The sequence below is a fragment of the Falco naumanni genome, chromosome 5 (assembly GCF_017639655.2).
Source record: "Falco naumanni isolate bFalNau1 chromosome 5, bFalNau1.pat, whole genome shotgun sequence".
Lineage (NCBI taxonomy): Eukaryota > Metazoa > Chordata > Aves > Falconiformes > Falconidae > Falco > Falco naumanni.
The window spans coordinates 91,871,125-91,891,366 of record NC_054058.1 but is presented as its reverse complement, the minus strand read 5'-3'; the positions used below and the strand labels follow the sequence as shown (position 1 = coordinate 91,891,366).

General features: G+C 41.5%; 1 protein-coding gene across 2 annotated transcripts in view; it reads left to right on the top strand.

Moving 5' to 3' along the window:
• SLC2A13 (solute carrier family 2 member 13) overlaps positions 1-20,242 on the top strand; it is a 169,381-nt gene that overhangs the window by 17,071 nt on the left and 132,068 nt on the right. For both annotated transcript variants that reach the window (XM_040594200.1, XM_040594199.1), the window contains exon 2: positions 14,432-14,591. In XM_040594200.1, the coding sequence (XP_040450134.1) occupies positions 14,432-14,591 (160 nt within the window). The remainder of the gene's footprint in view (positions 1-14,431; positions 14,592-20,242) is intronic.

The following is a 20,242-nucleotide window of genomic DNA, read 5'->3' as shown; positions in this document are numbered from 1 at the left end:
AGATATGCCATTTTAAATGTCAGCTCTTAATTTTTCTTATTTTATTTTGGCTTTTCTATTCTCTTATTGGATAGGGGTAACAGAGCAGACTGCTGGATGAGAGAATCTGTGCAGTGCTCCGAGTTACAGAACGGCATTTTAGATATCCATCTTTATTTTCTTTTAATCCTTAGGTTGTCTAGAGTTACCAGGGTCTTGTGTCAATTAATGAGATTTACTGAGAACATAACAATGCCCAGCTTTCACTGCAGACTGACGTGGAGCTCTTACTGAATCCTCCCCTGCTAACACGCCTGAAGAACAAAAACAGGGCAGGAAAGTGCTGCCCTGAGGAGGGACCTTGGGAGCTGTGCTCCTGTGATCTGTGGTTCTCGCATCCGTTTGCTCAGAGTACTATTATTAATAAGGAGGTCTGCAAGAGTAAAGCAACCCTGTTAGCAGAATTGCATCTGTACTTTGGAAGATGGTTGTCCGTTACAATGTGCTTAGAGGACTGCAAGTTGTCAAAAGCTGAAAGCCATGAGAGCAGCATCTCCCAGGTTTTCCTGGGATCTTCCGTCCTCTACCAGTCTGTTCCCTGAAGGCTTTGAGACTTGCAGCCTTGCTTTTAGGAAGCTCTTTGGTGATCTGCTTCCCTGATAAAATGTAGCAATAGTTTCTTCCCACTGGCAGCATCCACCCACTGCTGGTTAGCAGAGACTTTCCCCTGTTTTTTGTCCCTTAGACATTGGTAATGGAGTAGAATCAGAGAATCATTCAGGTTGGAAAGGTCCTTTAAGATCATCAAATCCAACAGTTAACTCAGGACTGCCAAGTCCACCACTAAACCATGTTGCCAAGCACTGCACGTGTGCATGTTTTTCCAAGGATGACATTCCACCACCTCCCTGGGCAGCCCGTTCCAATGCTTGACCACCCTTTCAGTGAAAAAATATTTCCTAATATCCAATCTAAATCTCCCCTGGTAGAACTTGAGGCCATTTCTTCTTGTCCTATCACTTGTTATCTGGGAGAAGAGACCGACCCCCCCTGCCTACAGCCCCTGTCGGGGAGTTGCAGGGAGCAGTGAGGTCCCCCCTGAGCCTCCTCCTCTCCAGGCTGAACCACCCCAGCTCCCTCAGCTGCTCCTCACAGGGCTTGTGCCCCAGACCCTTCACCAGCTCCGTTGCCCTTCTCTGGACACGCTCCCCCACCTCAATGTCTGTCTTGCACTGAGGGACCCAAAACTGAACCCCGTGTTCGAGGTGCGGCCTCACCAGTGCCCAGTGCAGGGGGACGATCACCGCCCTGGTCCTGCTGGCCACACTGTCCCTGACACAAGCCAGGATGCCGTTGGCCGCCCTGCCCCCCGGGCACCCTGCTGGCTCCTGCCCAGGGCTGTCACCCAGCCCCCCCAGGCCCTTTCCCCCCAGGCAGTTCCCAGCCCCCTGCCCCAGCCTGTCGCGCTGCGTGGGGCTGGTGTGACCCAGGGGCAGGACCCGGCGCTGAGCCCTGTTGAACCTCCTACAAGTGGCCTCGGCCCATCGGCCCGGCCTGCCCAGCCCCCTCTGCAGAGCCTCCTGCCCCCCAGCAGATCAGCACTGCCCCCAGCTCGGTGTCACCTGCAAACTGGCCGAGGGTGCGCTCGGTGCCCTCGCCCAGGTCATTGATAAAGGCATGAAACAGGGCTGGCCCCAGCACGGAGCCCTGGGGACACCCCCTGTGACCGGCCGCCAGCGGGATGTGACTCCGCTCAGCACCACCCGCCGGGCCCGGCCGGCCAGCCAGCTTTTAGCCCAGGGCACAGCACACCCACCCGGGCCGTGAGCTGCCAGTTTCTCCAGGAGAACGCTGTGGGAGATGGTGTCAAAGGCTTTTGTCCAGGTGGACAACACCCACAGCCTTTCCCTCATCCACCAGGTGGGTCACCTGGTTGTAGAAGGAGATGAGGTTTGTCAAGCAGGACCTGCCTTTCATAACCCCATGCTGCCTGGGCCTGATCCCCTGGTTGTCCTGCACGTGCCACATGGCGGCACTCGGGATGTTCTGCTCCACAACCTTCCCAAGCACTGAGGTCAGGCTGAGGGGCCTGTACTTCCCCAGATTCTCCTTATTGCCCTTCTTGGAGATGGATGTCACACTGGCTAACCTCCAGTCAACTGGGACCTCTCCAGTTTGCCAGGACTGTTGACAAATGATGGAGAGCGGCTTGGTGAGCTCCTCCCCCAGCTCCCTCGGTACCCTCGGGTGGATCCCATCTGACTGCATAGACTTGTGCGTGTCCCAAGTGGAGCAGCAGGTCACTGACCGTTCCCTCCTGGGCTGTGGGGACTTCATTCTGCTGCTCCTCATCCCTGTCTTCTAGCTCGAGGGGCTGAGTAACCTGAGGGTAACTGATCTTACTGTTACACTGAGGCAAAGAAGCATTGGGTACCTCAGCCTTTTCCTGGTCCTTTTTGGTAATCTTCTCCCGTGCATCCAATAAAGGATGCAGATTATCCTCGGCCCTCCTTTTGTTTCTAATGTATTTGTAAAAACATTTTTGTTATATTTTATGGTAGTGGCCAACCTGCGTTCTAGCTGGGCTTTTGCCTTTCTAATTTTCTCCCTGCATAACCTTGTGACATTCTTACAGTCCTGCAGAGTTGCCTGCCCCTTCTTCCAAAGGTGGTGAACTCTTCCTCCGAGTTCCACCCACAGCTCTCTGTTCAGCCAGGCTGATCTTCCCCGCCAGCTCATCTTTTGGCACATAGAGATGGCCTGATCCTGCACCTTTGAGGCTTCCTTCCTGAAGAATGTCCAGCCTGCCTGGACCCTGTGGCCCTTCAGGGCTGACTCTCATGGGACCCTGTCCACCAGGATCCTAAACAGGCCAAAGTTGGCCCTCTGGAATTCCATGCTAGCTGTTCTGCTGGCCCCCCTCCTTACTTCTCCCAGAACCAAAACCTGTCATACCATGTTCGCTGTGCCCAAGGCATCTTCCGACCACCACGTCGCCCACCAGCCCTTCCCCATTTGCTGACAGCAGCCCCAGTGGGGCATCTCCCTGGGCTGGCTCGCTGACCAGCTGTGGCAGGCAGTTCTCTTCCACGCGCTCCAGGAACCTTCTGGGCTGTTTCCCACCCACTGTGCTGTGTTTCCAGCAGGCATACGGTAGGTTGGAGTCCGCCATGAGAACAAGGGCTAGGGATCGTGAGACTTCTCCTAGCTGCTTGTAGAATGTTTCATCTGCCTCTTCATCCTGGTTGGGTGGTCTGTAATGGACTCCCACCAGGGTATCTGCCTTGTTGGCCTTCCCCCGGTTCTTACCGATAAACACTTAACCCTGCTGTCACCATCATTCAGCTCTAGGCAGTCAAAACACTCCCTGACATGCAGAGCTACCCCTCCACCTCTCCTTCCTGGTCTATCCCTTCTGAGGAGTTTGTAGCCATCCATCGCAGCACTCCGGGTGTGTGAACCATCCCACCATGTTTCCGTGATGGCCACTGTTGATCTGCTCAGTTTTTCCACTCAGTGCTTCACAGCTACTGTCTTGCTTTTTTTCCCCACACAAAAAAGCCTCATTCTTCACTTGTAAGGTCTCCTTCTGGTCAACATAAGCAACTGATGGAAGCCAATATACACTGAAATAGGTTAAAGTACCCTCATATTTGTTGGCAACTTGAGTGAATTCTGTGAATTTTAGGTTTCATCAGGTTAACGCTGCGAATCCTGCAGTTGTGACTGCTGGTCCAGACTAGCAGGTCATTTCTAGGAGTAAACCTATGTGGCTTGAAGAAGTTCAGCACTGGCTTGTCCCTCTGCTAAGGACAGTCTAGTCCAGGATCCTTGTCCTAATAGTCAAAACCCTTTCTGAGACTTAACCACTTAAGAGATCTTTACCTGGGATTCCTCCATAGGATGTTCTATTACAGTTGCGTGCCACTGGCACCAAGCAGCTGTTTCCGAAATGGTAGTGGGGAAAATCCAGACCATGGGGAAAAGTTGCATGGAAGCTAGATATTTAAGCTGAGCTGCTTCTTATAAAGTAATATGCAGCACTTAACCCATGTGCTCTGGGAACACCTTTACTCCTCATAGCATGCAAAATGTGCATGCCATTGGGAGGTGTCTTAAAGGAGAGGTACTATACTGATCTCCACCGTCACCCCCAACCTCCAGTATTGCAAATACAGACATCATTTATTTTCCCATATGATCAAAAAATGTGTCGTATTATCTCTACACAGATCACTTACGTTTGTAGACACAATCTTTTTTGTGTATGAAACCTCTAGTATAGAAGGAAACTGAGCAGTTACTGTGACTCAATATTTTCATTATATTGATAATTATACTTACATTACTGTTAGAAGTGCTGCTTGCACTCATTATAATGATATAACTGAAATTTATTTTATAAAATCAGGCCTTAAGCTTTAAAAGGCTCAGAGGGCTTTTGTTTATTTTTTAGAGCAGTAGTTGTAAAACCATATAACTGGCACCTGTCTTCCTACAAGTCATGCTGTTTCTTGCATGAGTGGGTAACTAAATGTAGTAATTCATACAAAAATATGGCTTTCTGCGTTGATGGTTGCAATGTATTTACCCATTGCAAGCACAAAACTAATGGGAATGTGAACTAGACACAATATTTTTATGGCTGTCTTTCCTGAATAGTGAACACACACATTCAATGTTACTCCATGAGTTTTGTCTAAAATACTAAATTTGCAATGGGATTAGACTTTCTAGATTAGTTTTTTTAATTGATGGCAAATGTAGCTAAGAAAATGCATTCTTCTGCTCATTTTCATCTTAAGCTGCGTGTTTGGGGTCAGTTGCTGGACTTTTGGTTAATTCAATGAAACCTAAAGCAGTTTACAGAAAAATTAACTGGTTTAACTGTTGTTTTAATAATTACACTTGTAGAAAGAGGTACTGTTAAACCCAAGTTTTTTCTTAGTTGAAGAGAGCTTTCAGGAGTAAGTGAAAGGCGTACTTTTAGCTAAGCTGTAGTTCAGCTTCTAAAGCTTGTTCGTGTTTAGATACCGATTCTCTTAAAATTATTCTAAGTTGGGTAAAGCATCACTGTAGTAGAACTGGGAAAGAAAGAGTAGGTTTATAAACAGAAGTGCAAAGTTGGAAAGGAGTATTAATTTTATGTGTAGCTTTCAAATCATTGCCCTTGTCTTCTGGAAATAAAATGTCTCTACACAGAAGATCTTTGCTAATCCTTGAAGCATTCAGTTGTTGTTCTGGGGTGTTTAGCGTGGGATTGTATTTTGGTTTTGTTTGGTTGGGGATTTTGTTTGATTTTTTTTTTTTTTTAACCATGTGAAGATTGCATAGTGTTCATAGCGCTGGCTTTCTAGCATATATGAGTGGTTATGCAGGTGAGTCCTGCCAAAGCTTTCTGGGTCATTTTAAAAACATCCTTCCCTGCTGGAAATTTCTGTTTGCTTGGCTGAGTCAGCAGAAAGAGCTGGATGCCATTCCTCAGCCGCTCAGTTAGCACTTGTGATCTCGTGCCGTAGCACAAGTGTGTGTTAGCCACCAGATCAAGTGTCTGGAGCAGGAAATGGAGCAGCTGAGACGCAGCTACGTATCCTGATCAGCTGCCTTGCTGGATGAGGAGGAACCGCTGGCTGGGAAAGCAGCTCCTTATCTTTGGCTATGACTGCCTCAGGACCTGGCCAAGTTCATCTGCTTCTTTTTCTTAGGTGTAAGTGAGCAGCATGTACAGTGCATAGTCTGCATGTGCTAGAGAATGCCTACAGCAAAGCACTGCTTGTGTCAATTAGTGTTTATTTAAACTAAAAGCTTCACTTTTAAAGTAGATTAAGTACTGCTTGCCTTACATGTTTATACAAGCTGTCATAAAGAAAACTACTATGTGGTATTTATAATTTTCAAGTGAAAGAAAAATAAAATGCTCTTATTTTCTGAAGTGAGACGCTTTTGCAATATGGTAAAAATAATGGTTGCGTTGAGTAGTATAAAAAATTATGGTGCTTCGCTCTTTCACAGTGAAAGATCTTTCACAGCTTGTACGTTCACAAAATCTTTGCAAATAGTGCTTGATCAAAAGTAATTCAGAAACAAAACAAATTAGGACGTTTTGCTAGTTGCTTTTGGTAGCTTTTAGTCACTTTTAGGGCTGATTGTTAATCTTGTATGGTTCAGAAATTCTTGGTACCTTTCAAGTAGAGGGAGCCATAGCAAATTCAGTATTGAAAATTAGTGATACTCCCTCCCTGGTATACCTTTGTGCATATATGTACACATATGAACACACATGTACTCTTTGAGAAAGAGTTTTTCCTATTTAGGCTTTCCTAAAAATGCTGATCCAGAAATAATCCATCTGCTCTTGTCTGGATCACTTTAGAAGAAGGAGAAAATCCGCTTCAGTGTTGAAAGTTGCTAATTGATAGCTGTGTAGGTGACCTAAAGAAGACTTTTAACTGCTTATTGAAAAATGAAGGTGTAGGTTTGGCATCAATCACTTTGCTTGTATATTCTGAAGAAACTGTTACTGATGAAGTAACTCAATTAATTACCAGTGCAATTGTTCCATTTTTATGATGCTGTCTTCTAGCTGGATTTCTTTTAGACATCATTCTGATTAATGTTTTGAAGTAACCTCAGCCAGGGTAAATCTTAAAGCTAGATCTGTGGATAGATTTGGGAACCATGAAGGGAGTAATTTCTTTTAAAAATGCCAGGTTTCTGAAATGGGATCTACAGGCATGAACTACAAGCACAGGTTCCCAGTATGGCACGATGGGAGAAGGAAGGCCCTTAGTAGGACACTCAGGAACTAGGGCAGCTGAACATGGAGATGTCTGGCACGGATGTTTCACAAACTGCGTTAAAAGGAATATAGGCTGGCCATAAAGAAAGACTGAGTATGGGTAGCTAATTCTGGGTTGCTGGGAAATGCAAACTGTGGTCTGATATCTGTAGTGCTAGGCATGCTCTTATGTTTTGGGCAGTTGCAAAGATCTTTGCTTCAAATTTTCTGGATGTTTAGCTTGACTATTTTGCCTCTGGTTAATTAAATCCCACTCTGTCCTCTTGACTTTGGCACTCAAAATAAATTTCCTCTTAACATGTGTTTGGATTACTGTAACCTTGAATAATCTTAAATTAACTTTGGATAGAAGAAATTATTTCTTTTAAAAATTCTTTTCCAAAACAAGCTGTTCTAGATATAGTACTAATGTTGAGGCTGAGGTTGAATAGGACCCCGCAGTTAAAGTGGTTCTAACCCTTACAGTTAGTTTCATTTGACCTTAAAAACTTTCTCGGTTCCATTTGCTTTCAAATTCTCTGTTACTGCTGTTTGACAGTTGTCCCAGAGAAGAAGTATTTCCCTCACCCTCTAGCTCTCCTGCTTACTCTGTAGTTGTCCGCAGATTGTGGCATGTTTCGTATCCCCCTCTACATCAGGAGTTGTTTGGTAGAACTGAATGCCTGTAGTTTTTGGCCTGTGGGTAGTATTCTTTTATTTACTGCTGGCATGTATGTTATTAAAGATTCCTGCAATTTTTTTGTATGTTTTCAAGTTTTTGCTTAACTAAGTTCTCTTATAACAAACTGAGCAAACTAAGTTTTATTTTAATAAACTTTCACACTGTAGCCTGTACGTGGTAGGTTCTTGTCTATCTTGCCTCAAGAGTCATGGCTCGCTTTTTCCCATTTCATGACCCGATTAAAGTTTCCCGATTAAAAAGTTTCCTTGGCTTGCAGAATTTCTGTGCAGGAAAATAAGTACTGTGATAAATAGTCCCTTCTTGATTACTCAATTTGTTGAGTATTCACATATCTGTACTGTGATACATGGGTTCCTTATGCTCTTGCAAGATACTGCGCTAGAGATGTCAAAGAAAGGTCTTGGTGCTGTCATTATACAGGAATTGTACTCTGTGTTGGCATCTTCATTTTTTTTATGAGCTGGGTTTGCATCTATCTTTTAAGGGACAGTTTGAAACTTGGAATTACTCTTGTGTGCAATGCAATTCACAAAGGCTAACGCTACCTTTCTTAGGGTTTGCATTTACAATATGGTAGTTGTGGTTGTTTCTAGTGGGCATAGTTTGAGGTTTTTTTAGGTGAAGAAGGATTTTGTGTTCTTGATCCTTATGGATACACACAACAGTGAGAAACCTTCTTGTGGTCAGTGGAATGAATTACTCATCCAGGCTTATCAAGATGTGATTGTTCTATAAATCTGAATCAGTATCAACCAGCGAGGCATTTCATTTATTTTTCTTCAGGTTCTTCTTATCCCTTGGAGTCCTTCATAGTTGGATGCTACATAGTAACATAGTTTTTTTTTCGCTAATTATAATATTGGTCATTCTGGTTTGGGCTAGTGGCTAGATAGGGACATAAAGATCTGCAATTACTTCGTGTATTAGATGTTTGACAGTACAGGTTCTTTAACTATGATGAACCAGCTCTTTCTGATTTAATTAATTAGTGTTTAAATAAAATCCCAGAGTTAAATGAGGTCTGCTGACATTGGACAGCCATTATAGAGGAGATACACCTAAATCTGACCATCACTGTGATTTATTCTCCCAAAGCAATGTGGTTTTAGTGCTGGTGCTTTGTCCTGCTGCTCTTTTCAGAGCTGTGCTGTAGCTGAGTACGGTTGTGCCACTGCTGAGGAATGGACTTCTATTAATCTGATGTAGGGGAGAGATTGAAATGGGAAAGTGTGCTGCCAATCATTCTTGAAATAACTTTCAGTAAAAAGTTACAAACTGCTGATAATGCCTTTACTAGATACATGCTGTGGGTGGAAAGCTGAGATGTTAGAGGGGGCTCGAGCTTTCCCCTGATGATCACACTCAAATACAAGCTATTTCAGTGAACATTTTAGCTTTTTCTGCTAGCGTACTAGAACAGTGTTTAGGTGCGCTGCTTTCTCAAGTAGTTCCTGTTAGCGTGTTTGATGAGGCACTGTAACATCCCCTGAGGCTGACTGTCATTACTGAAAGCTGAAGTGTTAACTGTAACAGCAGGAAAGGACTCTACAAGACTATGAAAAGGCTGAATTTTTGTTTAGATTGAGCCGTATAATTAAAATATGTTGTAGAGTTGTCTGTAGAGTAGAGGTGGCTGATTGTTGGCAGCTTCTTTTGGATGAGTGTGAAAGCTCACGGTCTTTTAAAATAAATACCCTTTGCAGGTAAAATGTATCCATTTTGCCAATGATAGACATTCACAAACCACTTGAATGGATTCTTTAGACTGGCAGTAAGGAGTATACAATTACTGTGAAATCTGCCAATTCTTTCAAAGGGTTAACCTTTCAAAAAGTTGCCCTTATCCTCTTGAATATTACTACTCAAATGTGAGCAATGTTCTAAAGTTATCCGTTGGCAAGAATGCCGTTTTTGTCAGAAGTAAAAACCTTAAGAGTATACTTTGTGGGAACACAATGGAAAGAAAATACTTGATGAAAATCTCTTTGTCTATATAACCTGATGTACTTCTGGGATCAATAGTATTTCAAGGCACTAAATTTAGATCACATCAATATCCAAGATGTAAGAAGTTGATCAGGTTTCCTGCAAAGTTGCTGCAAGAAATCATTAGCCTGATGTTCAGCTGTAGCTTGGCAAGCTTCCCTCTGTCCCCTTTGCAATTTACTATTTAATTTAAAAAAAAACACACCACCAACCACCAAAACCAACAGCCACAAACAACAACCAAACCTTGAATTCATATTCAAAATTTCTCGTAGAATAACAACCTGTATTAAGCTGTTTATTAATATTTAATTCCTGATTCTCTTTGCCATAAACTTGCTTCTTCATCAGGTTGCCTCCACAAATTCTCCATCTGTGGAATAATTTGCTTAAGCTACGTGGAATCCTTCTGAGTAGAACAAACTGCTATGGGCAGCTTCTTAATGAAGCGAACTTTAAAGTTGGTTGCATTAAAGTTTAAGATTTTAATGACAGTTTGCTCTTACAAGTTCATTCTAAGATACGTGAAAAAACAAAACTATTACCTTGATTAAGTAGCTCAGTACAGCTTTATGTGTCAGTGAAGAATGCTTCATTCCCATGATTTCATTTTCCCTGAAAGGAAATGTATTAGTGTCTTCTGTATCTGTCAGTTCATGTGGAACTCCTAACAGATACATTTCTGTAATGAGCTGTGAATGTTCTTTGTTGTTACGAGATTAATGGCTCAGTTGCTGTTCTCTGAAACAGGATCCAGGATATTTTTGCTTTTTGGTTGGTGGTTGTTTTTTGTTTTGTTGTTTGGTTTTTTTTTGTGTGTGTGTTTTGTTTTGTTTTTATTATATTACATCCTGATTTTAGTTTCCAACTGGACAGTCTGGAGTCTCCTAGCAGTTCAGGCCGGTCTCCATTAGCATACATTGTCCTGCCTGTGGGCCAGTACAGGCTTTTGATCTCATTGTGAACTGTGTAAGGGAGCCAGGTGGTACAAACCTCTTAACAGCTGGATAGCCTTTTAGCTGGTTGTATTCCCTGGTTTACCGGGTGTTGGCTCAGAAGGTCAGCACGAGCTGGACGAAGGAGGGACAGAACCATGGCCCCTGGATGTGCCCCATTAGCACTTCTAGTTAACTGTCAGTCCTCTTCATTCCTAAACATGAAAGGCTGATTGAGTTGCATCAGGTTTTTTTAAAGTTACTCAATTCTTGTCACCTATTTCATGTGTTTATGAACCTTTTGGTTAGTAATCTGACCAGCAACAACAAAGAAATTGTCAGAAATCCTTCCAAATGTTTCTGCTGCTCCTGACACTGGTAATTGGTTGACACCAGTGAAAAGACTGCCTTAGAGCGTTTTTATTATGCTAGGAGTAAAAGTGCATCTCGTTCAATATCCTGTTTCCAGCTTTTGTTGCTCATCTGTATTTATGACGCACCCTCCCTCATGTCTGCTAGGCACATGACTGGAGCTGCCCTGGAAGTCCTGGTCTTTACAGGATATGTTTATATCCCTCTGATCTTGCAAAAAAGTCTTTAAAATTACTCCATCTTCCTAGCATTTGTTTGCAAGTGCTTTTTATAAACAAGATCTTGGATTCTTTTAGTCCTTTTGTTTTGCTACCTTAATCTCATTTCTTGAAATATATTTTTAATTCTGCCCATTATCATAGGAGTTCTTCTTCATGACCTTTTTCTCTCTCCTGTAGGTAGGTTTGTTGACTTCCTGAACTTCTTAATGAATTCTTTATAATGCTTACATGTTCATACTGAAAATACCTTTCTTGGATGGTAATGTGATTCTAAAATGCCTTTTTTATATCTGCTTTCTGTTGATTGTCCTAAAACTGAGCTGTGCACTGTCTTGTCTCTGCTTTCCTTTTGTCTGCAGATTATAGTAGCAGCTCTAGTAATTAGTCTCCTAAGTGTTGAAGTGAAAAATCATTTAATATCATGATTTTAGTCCGTTGTGTCATCTAACGCTTCCTGTATAATAATTAGATGCATCTTGTGGTCTAAATTTAAGGAACCTTCTATTATGTGTTTTTCTCAACTTTACTCTTTAATGAGGGCAGAAGGTTAATGCCTTGGTTACTCAAGAGGCTGCAGCTTGGGTTTGCCTGCTCTCTTGTCTCAGATTTCATAGCTGTGGTGCACAATGTAGAGCTTAAACTTTCTCTGACATATTTCCAGTTAATTGTTTTCATTTTCTTTTCCTCACATCCTGTCACTTATCAGCTTTATTAGTTAGGTAGTAATACACTTGCCTGCAGCAAGAATCTTTTATTTGGTGTGAGCAGTTTAACGGTGCGAGCATATTAGAAAATGTCATCTAAGTGTAACTGAAGGCATTCTCGTGTGAAAGATTAAGGACAGGTTCCATTGCAGCCATAAATATTTTGCTAGGAAAGCTGTTCCTTGTTTTCAAATGTCTTTAATATCTAGCTATTAAAATAACTACATAACGAATATTGGTTATGTATTTTAGAGATTTTAATATTTGGTTAATATGTGATGCCTTGCTTCCAACTATGCCTTTTCACAAGAACTTGCTCCCCTGTGTTCTGCTGTATCTTCAAATTAGAGGAGGAAAATCTGGAGAACATTGATGCGTTCTAAGGCAGCTGATAAGCCAACCTGAAATGTAAATAACGTTATAGAATCTAAAACATTATTTCCTTAAAGTGGTATGATTTTTATTTTTTTTTTTCCTTTAATTTGATCTGTTTCAGAATAGCCTTTTTTAACTCCTGGTGCTATTTTAGAAAAAACTTTGGGTTTGTGTGTGAATGCTTGCTGGATGTTGTCCAGGCAAACCGGGGAGGCTTTCCTGATTTTCTCCTCCCATTTCAGAGACTCAGAGTAGTAAAGCGTATGTTTTGATAGCTAGGTGATAACTGGAAATACATAACATAACTTCGTCTTCTGAACCGAGGTTCTTGTTTGGATGTTTTGAACCTATATGTTTTGGGAAACCCAGCAGAGGAAGTGGAGTCTGAGTCAAAAAGGCTGTTTTTGACAGCAGCGCTGTGAAAAGTCTCAGGGTGAGAAAGCTGACATGGATGTTGCAGAATCATAGAACCATTTTGGTTGGAGAACCACCTGTGGAGACGGTCAAGACCTAACAGCCTGTGGGGTGGGCTGGGGTGCTGGGGGTGCGGGCAGGCGGTCCCCGCAGGTCCCTTCCTCGCCACCCCAGCTGGCACCAGCTGCTGCCTCGCGTGGGTCCTCAGCGGCGTTTGGTCGCAGAAGGGGGACTTGCTCATAAAGGCTTTTCCCTGACGTGCGCCATCTTCACTGCTTTAATTGTAATTGGGTCGAGTGTTGATGTGTAAGATGGGAGAGAAATATCTGTCAAGGTGGACTACGTTTGAAAATTTGCTTCTCTATCAAACAGGCAAAGGGCTATTTGAAAGCTTGTTTCTATGGTGCATTCCGGTTGGCTTTGAAAAATGCGTGAATAGACTTTTAATGATTTTTTTTTTTTCTCTGACACTTATCTGTGGGGTTTGTTTTTTTTTTTTTATTCCATGTGGATTGCTCAATCAATAGGAGGAGGAAAGCATCGGCATGTCCTTGGAGGCTTTGCCAGGAACTGGGTTATCATGCTGAGAGGCTGCTGTGCATGTTTACCTATTGTAACAAAGGATCTTCTGATGCCATTTGAAACAATCTGATTCCTCGCTTAGGCGTTTGGAGGCTCCCAGCAGCTCTGTCAGGCTAGCCTCATTGCTAAAGATGATTTTGTGCTCTTAGTTGGGTGAGTCAGCCAGGCAGCAGGGTGCCGGCTGAAGCCTCCGCTGTTTTATGACAAAGCCTTTCTGCAGTGACACGAGCCAGGAACCGCAGTGTGCTTCAGGAGCCACTGCCTGCCTTTAGGTGACCCCACTTACCGCAGGAGGTGCAGCACTCGCCCGCGTTGGCATGGGGCTGTTGGTGCGGACCCGGTGGGGTTGCTCCAGGCTGGAAGATGTGATGTCTCTGGTGCTTGGCTCTGCTCACCGTGCCCAAGTTGTATCTCAGCTGGCTTCAGTTGCAATGTTTTTTTGTCTGTGTGCTGCCAAGGTACTTCCGGTTGTAACTACAGAAGGAATTGTTGTTGGTTGTCACTGTTGGTTCTCTTAAGGAAATAGGAATATAAATTTCCTTTAAATGAGAAAATGACTTTGTTGGTGGATTTGGACCACCAAAGCATGACTGCACCCAGCTTTGTTCTTCATATGCTGTTGAACTCCTGGTTTTACAGTTTTCGTATGTGCATGTGCTCCTCTGTGTGTTCCACATGGGCATTTCTGCCTTTTGCACAAATGGCTCATTTAGGGCCATTGCATAATTCATAGGGAATCCTACCAGTGTTAAGACAGAATAAAAAGCTTCTGTACTTTAGCTTCAGTCCTTGCTTCCTTATGGTGGTTGAGTTTTTGGTACTGCGTATGAAATATGTTTAAACTAAGCCAAGAAACAACCAAGAGAGTCCAGAAACAATTTGTTCTATGTAACAGTAATGAAATTACATCATAATAATTATAATTATGATAATGACGATGCTTGTCCTTGCTTTTTCTTGGAGGTGGAAACCAGGCTAAAGTTCTGTTTAAATTCAGAGCTGTGAACAATTGGCTTCTTCAGTTAGTCACTTTGACTTGCATGTGCTTACCTGAATTGTAGCATCTCGGTTTCAAAACTAAATATATTTATGCTTTTTATTTAATCTTAGTGTACATTCAGTGTGAACTGAAGTGAGTTATTTCTTGTATCATTACACCAAACCTTAAACTTGCGATACAGCCACTAGCAACCCATGTGTGGGCCCATTTGCTCTGGGTGTGCTTCTAGAGTTCATTAGGTGTGTTTTTCTATCTTTTCATCTTTTGGAACCTGGAAATTAAATTCTTCCAGCTTGTTCTATTTAAATGGTATATTTTATGATGAAAAAGGGATGTACTATCTCTTTCGATTTTATAATTATAATTGAATTTATTCTTGTAGGTGTAGCATCTATGACTGTACCAGTGTACATCGCAGAAGTTGCTCCACCGCACTTAAGAGGCAGATTAGTCACCATTAACACTCTGTTCATCACTGGAGGGCAGTTTTTTGCAAGTGTTGTTGATGGAATCTTCAGCTACCTCGCAAAGGATGGATGGAGGTTTGTGAGTCTTCCTTGCTAAAAGCAAAACTGGCATGGTTGTGGTTTGGTTGACAGCTATTATAATTCTTGTTGGTAAAATAGAATTTCCGTATAAAGTGGTAAAACTGTATACTGAAATGGAACTTTAATAATTAGCTTTTGCTAAATGATATCTATACTGCTGTCACTTAGGCTTAGTATTCAGTGTACTTAGGTTTTTTCACTTTACTAAACTTTAAAATGGATGAGCAATAAATATGCGTCAACAAGCTTGAATGATTGTAATGAAGTTTATGAAAGTACATTGCCTTTTGCATTTGGAATAATTATATGCTGATTTTTCAAAAGGCAAATTTCCGGTGAGTATGATGCTGTATGTGCAGACTGGAGGTGTATTTTGAATATTCTTAATCTGAGCAGTAGTAATCCAATCAGAATTGAAGGCTGTTGTAGCATAACTTTATAGTTAAAAGTTTAGGTTATAGAATAACACAAATCTCTTTTACTCTGCTTTCTGGATATTCTGCTTTCCCTGTAAACATCACCAAGTATTTCTGGACTGCAGCCTTATGCCTACCGCCTTTAAAGTGGTCTGTCATTTGAGAGTTTTTTTACTTAGTGTTGACTTGAAAAAATAATTAACAGAAATGTGTAGGAGGAATAACAGCTTCTGGAAACTTGTGCTTGATGATGTGCGCTTTTCTCTTGAAAGACACTTGGGAAGGGGACGCACGTTGTTGTAGGGCCTTCGATTCTGTTGCTGCAGCCTGGAATCATTTTGCTATTTGAAAATCCCAATTTGAAGGATTCTCCCCCCACCCCCAAAAACTTGCAACCTAAGTATTATTACGTTCTCTGGCTTCTAATGGAGCTGAACAGGGGTTCTGGGTGCACTGACGTTTGAGTTTTAAGTTAGGAATGATTAATTAGGGACCTGGTACACAGAACTTGGAAGCTGATCTTTTTATGTTGTGCAAAAAAGTATGCATTAAAACAAAAAAACCATTTCTGTAATGAATCTACAGTTTAATTTTTGTATGTCTGAAGATTCAAGAAATTTGAGGGTTTTACTTTTTGTCCATGTGATTGTTTCCTTTGCCTTTTTTGTTTAAAAAAAAAAAAAAAAAAAAAGTCACATTTTGACCTTAAGAAAAAAGTAACTTGGTGCCAATTTTATTTAATTTTGATTTAATTTTAACTTATAGTTCTGCTTTGTGCTTTCTGAAAATGCATTGATTACTTTAGCTCAAATGAAAATGGCATTTTGCATTTTTACGTGAACCTTTTGATGACCTTTTCATTATAATGCAGCTGCATTCTCTGGCAGACTATACGTCTGCTTACAGAGAGTTGAGAAACAGCCTTCACTGAAAGAAGAACTTAGTTTTATAGGATTGCTAATCCCTTTCTGCAGTTAAAGAAATATGCTAAATTTTGAGAAAAGTTAATGTAATGCAGTAATGCATTTCTAAGTAAAATACAAACTGAAGTATTTGATCCCTGAGGCTAGTTACTCAGTAGTTGCTTTATTATTTTAAATTAACTTTTAGCCTAAATAATTTGCTAGTGTAGTGGCTTCCTATGCATGGGGCTGGGTGGGAGGAACGGACAAGTAAAGATATTATTTAGAATTGGAGTTCTGAGTCACTGTTACTGTTAGAGGCACTGTGCACTTTCTGTTTAGGCAGATTTTCCAAGTTCAGTTTCCCTCAGTGGTTAGGGCTTCAGCTGGGGGAAGCTTTTGTGGATGTAAATCTGTTTTGTTGGGTTTTTTTTTTCCCATGAGTGTGCTGAAACATAGGAGGTAAGGCTGTGTGTGTCTGTATAACATAATCTGTATGTTTCAGTAAATACTAGCATATTAGAAGAAAATACAAGCTAATAAAGTATCTGACAAGATCTTATTGGAGCTGTGTTTTTTTAGTTGTTTAGGTAAACTAAGATATTCCCTAGCTTGAATTTTCACAGCTTAGAAACAGACTTTTAGGCTTCTTTGGAAACAATTAGTCAAAGAGCTGGCATTGTGGTATAGGATGTATCAGTTTCCAAAATCAAGCAGTGACACGGAATTGACAAGGCCATTTGTATGTAAATGATTATTTAAGTGAAAAATTCCAGTTTGCTACACACAGACGTTACCATCTTTTGATACCTTACTTTGTAAATAGATTTACCTGAAGTGGAAGATTAGGTGGAAGGCAGTAATCATTGTCAAATGTAGATTTTATCTTTTTGTAAAACACGGATGTTTCGCTATGCCGCTATACCTAAAATAGGAATGAGGCCCCCACCCACTGAAATGCTGCACAACTGCTCTGGGAACTTCTACATCGGTATAACTTATTCTTCTGCTTGGATCAAAGAATAAACGACTCTGGTACAATTCAGGCTTTTTAAGTATCCAAACTGAAAAAAAATTAAAAGTAAAATCCAGAACCTGTGGATTGAGTAAGACTTAGGAGGTTGAGCGTTTGATCAGAGCTGTGTGAAATGCCAGCTTTTGAGAATCTCCAACAAGGGACGTTTCCATTTGTCAAGACAACTTGTTCAGGTGTTCAGCCACTCCTACTGAGAAGAATTATTTCCCATCATCTCTGATCTGAATTTTCCTTGTTGTAACTTGTGCCTGTTGACTCTTGTCCTTCCACAGTGTACATCTGAGACTATCTCCGTTTTCTCTATGAGCTCCTTTTCAGTTGGGAAAGATGCAATTTGATCTCCTTCTGATGATCTCTCTTTCTGGGCAGCACAAACCCAGTTCTCTCAGCCTCTTCTTTTGTGTCACACACTCCAGTCGCGTGATAGTCTTAGCGATCTATTGCTATTCCTGGTTTGTAGCTTTCTCTCATGTTGGTGGTCTCAGTCTTCCAGATTCAGCACAGTGTGTTGAGTAGTGAGGAGTGATTGTTTCTTGCAGCCTTCTGGCTCATGCTGGATAACTTTTGCTGAGGCAGTAATGCTGTGGTTTACGTACCAAGCGCTGGCTGTTCTGCTGGACTGAGCGAAGTGAAACTGTTGACAATGCATTGGGTAGAAACCGAGGCTGTGCTAGTGATGAGGCATCCAAGGATTCTCAGCTGTGATGCTGGAGCTGTTACCTGGGGATTGTGTACTTGTCTGCCCTCAGTTAGTTTATCACAAGGAAGACTGAGCAGGGAGGAGTACAGATGGTCTGTCACCTGGAGAGAGTGGCCAGCAAATGCATGGGGAGGAATCACAGATGTTCGCTCCTGAGTCATCACACATAAGAAGGAAAATTACAGCAATTATTATGGTTCTTAGTGACTGAATGGCTAAGTATTGGATTGCTACAAAAGCCAGTAAGGAATTTTACTTTGTCTCAGCTCTGTTTGTTCTTGGGAATGCTGGATATTAAATTAAAAATAAACTAAAGAAAACAAATATTCTACCTGACTCTGGTGTCAGTTTAGCTATATAAACCCTGCTAATGCCATCTTAATAGTATTGCAGCAGTATGTCTGAGAAAAAGAAATGTTACAGCAGACTTATTAAATTTCATGCTGGATTTTTTTCAGGTCTGCTAGACATCTGGCTTCAAATTCAAAGTCTTGTACTCTGTATAGGAAAGAACTATATTAGATTTCTGAAAGCTGGCTTACTGCATGAAATGTCTGAAATTGCCTGATTTTAGTCTAAATTCGTTATAGCAAAATTGCTTGATCTGCTTGAAAATGGCAGCAACTCTTGAACTTGCAATGGATGTATGCTCCTAACTGAACATTTTCCTTCTGGTCTGCTCCTTGCACTCAACTGACCAGAAGCATGTCAATTGGAAACTAACTTCAGTGAGTGAGCACTTTCTGTACACTGCTTTTTTATCTTGCCTATGATCAACAATCCAATGGAGTCCAACTTGTAGCTTTAATAGGCTGGACTGAGCTTTCGGGAGCCTCGATTGATTTTGCCTCCTAAGATGATTGCAGGTACCTAGCTGTTTAGTTCTAGAGGCTCTGTATGTATTTCAGGGACTGAATGGCTTTGGAGGAGCAGAAATTAGGTAATATGAGTGTAAAGGACTAAATCTGTTTATTTAGATGCATGGAAAGATCCTTTTGCTTGCAGTTTGACAGAATACAGTGATTATGTTTTCAATCTCTGTGGTTTTGTTTTACTCTTTATTTGAAATAGAAAAGCCTTTCTAAATACCACTCTAATGCAGATGTTGAATATACAGTTCAGTGAGCTTCAATGGTGTATGTGTAAAGGTGATTGTGTATGCAGCTACCAAAATATTTGGGAGGGGAAAGAGCATTAGAAGAAATGAGGACATTAATGAATGAGAATATTAGTGAATGAGGAATGAGAACAGCAGTGAATTAGTGATACTTCTTAGACATCTGAAGACTACTCATCTAACACAAGCTTTGCATTTAGAATTTTTCTTCCTTCTGCTTTGCTTTTTTTTTTTTTAACTAATGATCAGCTATACCATTCTTAAAGTGTTAGAAAATAAGAGACTTCCTTACAGATTTCTTTCTAGAGCAAGATTTACTTGTGTGACCTTTGGAAATTTTTGCTAGTTTTAGGAAGAACTTGAGGGCTCAGCTTGGGGATGGCAAGACTGGCCTGCATACACATTGGTTTGGGGAGGTCATCCTCTTTGCATTACCTTTTGGGTGATGTTTTCCCCATTCTTCAGTTTTCTGCTCTGCTGTATTGCTCATTTTTTTCTTTTTTGAATCTACAAATGCCGCTAAGAAAATCTTTTTCCATTTTCATCCAAAATGCATTTGGCCTTGACAAATACGTTTGGTTCATTGCCCTGAAACAAGGTCTTTGTTAATGGTTGTGCTCTCTTCCTGCTCTGTTAGCAAGCTCATTTCATAGCATGCCTTATAAAAACATCCAGGTGAGAGACTGCTGAATTGTCTGTGTGAAAGCATGCAGCCTGGGGTATGAAGAGAGGTGCTAGAGGGGAGATTAGGAAATCTCCATAATCCCCTGATTGATGTCAGGGTATGAACCTGTTTGTGTACAGACTAACCTCAGCGTTCAGTCTGAGGGCTAGTTTCTGGAGGTGTTTTAATGATTATAACCACCGATGTGAAACCTGTGATAGCTGCAGTAATGTACAGGTGACACCAGCACCATTTAAAGTCTTTAATGGAAGTGGAAAAAAATCTGTGAAGCGCAAATGGGAAAAGGTCAGATTTAAAAAGCAGAACAAAATTACCCATTGTTCTGCGATTCTTGTTATTCTTCTTACTGTTTTATTGAATAAATGTAGAAAAGTGTATAGACCAGAACCACCCATGGAAGTTGGTGGCATGCTTGTCTTCCACAGTCTTTCCCACCACTTCAGCTGGAGTGACTCATGGTGGCTCTGGGTGTTGTACAGATGTCGGTGCTGATCCCTGAAAGCATTAACTGTCTGGCCAGTAGTAATTCTCTGTTGAGTAGAGAACTAGTCCTAATGCTGTATATAGGAACCACTCATGGCATCTGAAATGCAGTTTTGATTTAAAACCTAACATTGCAGCTGGCTGAAGATGTAACAGCAGATTCTAGAAGATCTGGTGTAAATTGCCATGCTGATGAAATGAACGTTTTTCAATGTTCCTGCTTATTATAGTCAGGAGTTTTCAAAATTAAAACTGGCATCTCCTTACACAAGAGGCATATTCCTTGCCCACATATGTCTGTGCGTA